Here is a 6,920-nt window from a genome sequence, read left to right as displayed (position 1 = left end):
CCTCTGCCGGCCACGGGATTTGAACTGGCAACCCTCCAGCCCCAGGCACAGATCCTGAGCCACAGAGCCACCACTCCGCCCCCAAACATGCTGTAACCATGGAGCTGCGTTTCATTTAGAGATGGGGAAGGACTACTTTCTTTCTGACAACACCCTTAAGCAAGCTGATAAGTTCGTCTGTCTGACGAACAGTGCTAGGTTTTCAGACATTAATAACAATCACCACGATATACAGCAAATGGGTACAAAGTTGCCAAGGCTGACTTGGCAAAACACAAGAGAGAAAATGTGAAGGGATCACTTTAATAGATTTTGGAAACGTTTCTCTGTAAACTGTACATGCCGTGAGACTAATTAAACTCTTCCTATAGAACTAAGAACAGGAGGAAGTGATTGTGAGTTTCACCTTCCTTAGAGACAGACAGGGAGTGATGTACAAATTCTCTCATAAAAGCTAACACAACAAAGTCCTGGAGCAAAGACTAAAGGTAAAAATTAAGTGTTTAATTCACAAAACTCAGCAATACCATGGTGAGAGTTTACACATTGTAACTGAAATATAAGCATTTATGATGAGCAACTTCAAGGAGGTGCCTTGAAGATTCACCTTCTTCAGAAGAAATTTCCACGGGACTGAATTCCCAAGGCCCGTCTTTGAAAACGCTCTAAAACATCCTTCTAAAAAAGTACAGATTGACATATAGGGTGCTTGGGAAAAATAGCTGGTCTGGGATTCTGCCTTGCTAAGTGATGGCATCTGCTGCACATACAGTACAGCAGTGACCATGGCCAAGACCAGCACACTGTCCTGCTGTCTGTCAAGGCTGGGTGTGTGGAAAGACATGGCCAACAGCCGCAGGAAGCTGCTTAGTGTCCAAGTTGGCTTTGTCTGGGAACATGTTCCCCATGGTTCCATTTTCCACCAAGCCCCACAACTCCACTGTGCCATCTTAGCAGCCAACTTAATTTCTAAACATCCTGTATAAAAACAAGAATCTCACATTTGCTTGAATTTAACTGTGATGTGCTGCAGTCATTTATAGCAGTTTAAAGGACAGCTTGACACTCAGATGATTCTCCATGAAAGTATAGAGGTAAACATTTATTTATTCTGAAGCATCATTAAATACGGTTGTAGAAGTATACATAATCTTGTGTCCTTAAGAGTTACAAGCACTGTTATTCTCCCTCAGATAAGCAGTAAGCATAAACATTTCTAGTAGTCTGCAGCAGATGTGTATTACACAAAATAAATTTGTTTCAGACAGTCCTTAGTAAATTGTTTCATTAATCCATTTATGATCCAATACAATGATATTAACAGAAAATCATTTTCCAATAAAGTAAAGACAGCATGAAAAATCAGCAAAACACCAAGATGGAAAACTTTATTGTGAAGATGAATAAAACTGGTTGTAGGGCGGAATGCATTCTGTAATACTGAGGTGACTTCACTGAGTTTAACGTATTTTACTGAGAGAGCATGTGGTTAAAACTGAACTCCAAGCTTTTAAAGTTTAATTACACCAATATGCTATTAAATGGTCATATTTTACAGATTCAATAAAATGAAAACTCCACAGACACAAGAGCAGCAAAGACTTTCCCTGCTGGAATATTAATAATAATAATTGCTTACACTTATAAAGCACTTTTCTGGACACTCCACTCAAAGTGCTTTACAGGTAATAGGGATCCCATCCACCACCACCAATGTGCAGCATCCACCTGGATGATGCGACAGCAGCCATAGTGCGCCAGAACGCTCACCACGCATCAGCTCTCAGTGGGGAGGAGAGCAGAGTGATGAAGCCAATTCATAGATGGGGATTATTAGGAGGCCATGATTGGTAAGGGACAATGGGAAATTTGGCCAGCACGCCGGGGTTACACCCCTATGATATTGGCTGTTGGCTACTGGTAGCCCAGGAGAGGAGCTGCTGCTTTCTTCAGACATTAGCAGTGTCCATGATTTGGGATCCATGAGTTCAGACACCAGGACTATGAGAGTGACCCATTTATTTGTGATCATGTGCCAGAAATTTTGTGCCGAGGGGATGCTGTCTGAGGGTAATGTCTTAAATTTTACTGGCTGTATTTAGAGACTCCAGAAGACAATTCTTATCACTCAGCAGTTCAAAAAAATATCCTTGATTTGTGTTATCATGATAAGCGTTATCATAGAAGAAACCTGGTGATTTTGTCAGGTTATAAACTGACAAATGTAACAGCTGTTGGAACACGCACGTGTCTGATACAGGCCTGCTGAAACGGAGCACCTACAAACTTCTGCCATCCACATCAATCCTCCTGAAAAACAAAATCAAAGATGGAATGAAACCCTGAAAAGTGTGTTCAGTAACACACATTTAAAACGTGGCTTAATCACTTTTCCTCTTGGTGGAATATTTCTTTTGGATATTTGGTGATAAGGAAAGAAATCATTTTGCTCTCAGTGAGGATGAAACTGGAAAAATCCTACCACCCCTCATCCAACATTTTATCGTTTCTCGCCCTCATGAGTTACACCAAAAATAAATACGAAACAACGTATATGCAGGTGTTGCTGCCTAAGAAAAAACACAGACTGCACTCCAAGTGTATTTACCACCAGGAAGAAGACTTCCAGAAATGCACATAGAAATGAAACTCCCTTTAGGATCTACAGTAGATTAGTATGTCAAGAATAAACAAGAAGATGTTGGTATGCCCCAAAAACGTCACCAACAATAAAACAGTACTCCTTACCCACTCATCGTCCTCCGCGCCCTCACCCGGCCCTCTGTCTTTCACAGCCACGCCCACCCCTGCTTTGTTAGACATGATCTTGTCCGTCCAGGAGGCCCCTGTCTTTCCATCACCGGCAAAGTTGCACTTGGTCACTGAGCCACCATCCAGCTTGGCTAAAGAATCTGCAACACATTCACACTTAAAGGTTAAAGTGTAAAGTTGAATGGTAGATGGAAAAAAACAGGTTTAGTCCAAACCACACCATGCTGAAAATGTATACATTTTAATTTTAATCTACAGTACAGACACAATGCACATGCACTGCACTTTCAGTCATTTGAAAACCTACTTACCTGAGCAGGAAGAAGGCCACCAAAGCAGGGCTTCAGTTTAAATTTCATCACATTTCAGCATGTATATCCGTGCTCACAAATGAAAATCACATTTTAATTTTGCTGACTTGAACAACTAAACCTGACATTTCTCATTTCCTTCACCTACTAAGAAGTATCGTGCTTCTTTTCATTCCCAAACTGTGTTCTTCAGGAGTTCCTCTCATGGCAGCACAGTTAAAGAATCAGGTCTTCCGCCGGTCGGACACTTACAGATGAACGGCCCGTCCCCCTCGGTTTTCAATCGGATTTCCTGGCCCTGCTCCAGCTCAATCATCTCCATCTCTCCCTCTGGGATCCAGAAGGCCAGAGACTGGCTGGGTGTGTGCTTCTCTGTCACCTTCACCAGCTCTGCCTTGTTAATCAGAGCCCTCAGCTCCTCGTCTGACAGCCGGTCTGTCACCCCTTTTGCCTCCACCTCTGGAAATCAAAGACATTCCTTTCATCCCTCTAACATCAGCTCTCCTCTGCTTCAGAGTGTAGATACAGGTATACAGCTCTGCAGTCTGCTAGCATCTTCCATTTTCCATGCTGATGTGCTACTATTCTGCTCCCCCTCACATACAGTATTTGCAGACGATGATTTTATTGGCCTCTATCTGAAACAGGGACGTTCGTTTATGTAGTAATTCAATACAACCCCATACAAAAGTAATTATTATTGAACGCGATCTCGGTCTCAATCTGCAAACCAGACATTTTTACAGTCTAGACCGCACATCGCTGAATTGAATTTTCTTTTAATCCACACATTTCACAGATCAAATGCATGTGTTAAACAGATGCAGCAGTGTTTTCAAACCGGCACAAGATGCACGCTCTTTGAAAGTCGCCCACCAGTGCTCAGGCATGACAGAAAGGGTCCGGAAGAGGCTCACAGAAACCTACAGATGTCACGCTTTGAGTGCCTGATGGGAATGAGGAATGAGTGCAGGAGTGAGGAAGACTTACTGTAGGATGACATGAGGTAGCCCGTGTTCACTTTCTGGCTTTCACTGAAATTTGGTTCAATTTCATTTCCCTTTGCATCAAACTTCCTCCTGTGGGCTTGGCTGGGTTGGATGTATAGAACATAGTAGCGATCCTGCACACATCAAGCAGGGAGAGGCATCAGCGTGTGCACGGCCTTCAGTCACTTCAGTGATAACTTATTCTTATTTAGCTACTGCTGATACATTCCAGCTCCGCAACCACTGACTGCTCAACAGCTACCGGTCCGAACTTCAGCACCGAGCGTCTGATCTTTACGTTACTTGCTTCAGGTGGGAAAGTAAGTATGGAAGCCCAGATGGGAAATTTGCTTTGCAGACAGGTAAAGACATAACACATCACACAATACATCTAACATACAATGCACTTAACAGATGTATGGTGAGAAAGGAAACAAATATAAAGTAAATGTACAGTCAATTGTCCAAATTCAAGCAGGGTTGAATGCTGTGGGAATAAAAGATGACTTATTTCTATTACAACAGCCACTGTCTTTTTTTTACATTTGTCAGATCTTCCTCCAACACTGGGACCACACCAATTAACTGGAAACACACAAAATCGACATTACTTACTACACGTAATCCACAACAAACTTATCACTTGACTCATGTCAGGTTGACTCATATACAGTACAGGTGACCGTAACCTGTGCTGGTCTACTCATGTGGAGAGTGCTTGCTCCAAAGTTCAGCAGCGCTTATATTTCCTGCGAAGACCAAGAGTGTTTGGGGTTCGACAGGAAGTAATGCTACTCTGCTACCGTGCTGTAATCGAGAGCATAATCAGGTATGGCGTTTCAGTGTGATTTGGTTTGGTCATCCATCTGTTCATTTTAAATCGCAAATTACCTGCCTCATCCAGACAGCTTCGAAAGTCATGGGAGTGAAACAGCTCCCCTCCCTGCAGACAATCTTTGAAAAATCCCTAATCAAACAGGCAGGAAAAATTATATCAGATCCTTCCCACATCCTCAACTCTGAATATCAACTTCTTCCTTCTGCAAACGTTTCGGGGTTCCCAAATGTAAGTCAAACAGATACGAACATTCCTGTGTTCCACTATCCATTAAAGCTGTCGACGTAAATGTCAAGGATAAACACAATTCTTACAACCCACTTGAGTGCAATATGTTTTTGTGAGGTGTTATAAATGTTACATGTTGTTATGTGTTATACTGTACACGTGCAATAGAATGACATGCAATGTTTTTCTGTTTTTTTTGTAATAGTATAAAGTGCAATGTTTTTCTTAATTTTTGTAATAGTAAAATGTGCAATGTTTTTCTTCTCTCTTTTTTTTGCATTCTATTCTATTTAAATGTACATTTATGTGTCCCAAAAAATGTTTCCCTCAGGGGACAATAAAATCTTATCTCTTATCTCTATCTCTGACACAGCATCCCACCGCTGTTAAAATCCAATAGGCAGACAGCTCTTTTTTACTCATCTGAGTATGATAAGCCTTCAACACTTTACACATCGAATCAGGATCACAGATTTTCTAAAAGAAGTTGGGAATTCACGTTCTCTATATCTGGCAATAAAAAGCTCAAACGCTGTTCCAGACGGAGTCCACCTGTGCGAGTCAAGAAGTGGAGTTTGTGAAAGACCCTCAGCCGAGAGGGAATTTTCAATCGACTGAAGCGTCTGGAGTCCGCGATGCACTGTCCTCTCAGAAACATCTTCCATGTCTAGGCACGAGTGTCGCCTGATCTTTAGGGAGTTTTAGCAGGGAGAGACTACCTTAAAACACATTATTTCAACCCTTTCACGTCTGAGGATCTAAAGGTAGCAAAAAGGGTTTTTTCGTTCCCAGCTGACTCCACAAGTAAGGGGGAATAGTGAGCGTGTTTGAAAACGGGATATAACCTTCCAGACTCGAAGGATGATTTACATTTATATCCCATGTCCCCTGCTTACGAACATCATGACGTTAAAGCTATGTTGCAAGACTGGAAAAAAAAAACTACACATGGACAGTCATACATACCTTTCGGCCACCGGCGTCCGAGATGACGTGACGGGACACATCAACCAACTTCCCTTCCAGAATCACACCAGCCCCCCTGGGGAGATCAAGACAGCACTGACCCGCCAGAAAGCCACCGCTGCAGTTTATTAAACGTGTCGGTGCGACAGTGTAGCCTCGGTTGCTACATCGCAATCGGACTGCGCAGTCTTCGATGCAGACACACCTTTTTAGCACCTGAACTAAAACGCAAAACAAAGACAAAATAACTTACGATTTAATGCATCGCTTCCTGTACGAGTCTGCCTGAAAACTACTTTTTTAAATCCGATATGGTGCCGCACTGAAAATGTTTTTTTTTTCATTTTCTTGCAAAACTGAGGTGAATTAAGATTTTCTGCAATTGCTTTCATCCTATTTCAAAAAAGACGGCAACTCACGATTCAACACCAATTACGGTATACCTCCACGCAACTCACGACGTAAATCTGAGCCCCCGTTGTCTAGTCTAGTCGATATTGATGATGGGGGGAAAAGTTTGCTGGAGCCTATTTACAGTATACAGCACTGTAGTGGGTTTACCTTTGATAAGTGGAAGGCTGCCACACACTAGTTAGCTTCTCATTGTTGACGGGTTTGTTCTGCAACGCCGTGTTGTGATAAATGCGACTCATGGTACAAATATTATTTTTAACTATGTAAGAAAGCAAAAGACTATATTTTCCCTGTATTTTGTCTTCCCACACCTAACTTAACATCACGCCCCGTTCCTCCTACAAAGGGAACAGACGCGTAAGGCCTTAAGGGGTGGCGGGTATCGTGCCGCCTTCACATCTA

The 6,920-nt window shown here is 42.4% G+C and overlaps 1 protein-coding gene across 1 annotated transcript; it reads right to left on the bottom strand.

Moving 5' to 3' along the window:
- Positions 1-483: 483 nt before the first annotated feature.
- arpin (actin related protein 2/3 complex inhibitor) lies at positions 484-6,757 on the bottom strand. Its single transcript, XM_006628997.3, has 6 exons — positions 6,666-6,757; positions 6,105-6,180; positions 4,074-4,206; positions 3,336-3,542; positions 2,749-2,912; positions 484-2,310 (listed from the first exon to the last, which is right to left on the bottom strand). The coding sequence occupies exons 1-6, from the start codon at positions 6,755-6,757 to the stop codon at positions 2,302-2,304; spliced, it is 681 nt and encodes a 226-aa protein (XP_006629060.1). The 3' UTR covers positions 484-2,301.
- Positions 6,758-6,920: the final 163 nt, after the last annotated feature.

Source organism: Lepisosteus oculatus, chromosome 5 (assembly GCF_040954835.1).
Source record: "Lepisosteus oculatus isolate fLepOcu1 chromosome 5, fLepOcu1.hap2, whole genome shotgun sequence".
NCBI classification, from domain to species: Eukaryota; Metazoa; Chordata; class Actinopteri; order Semionotiformes; family Lepisosteidae; genus Lepisosteus; species Lepisosteus oculatus.
The sequence above is the reverse complement of the archived record's forward strand: the minus strand, read 5'-3'. Positions and strand labels throughout refer to the sequence as shown.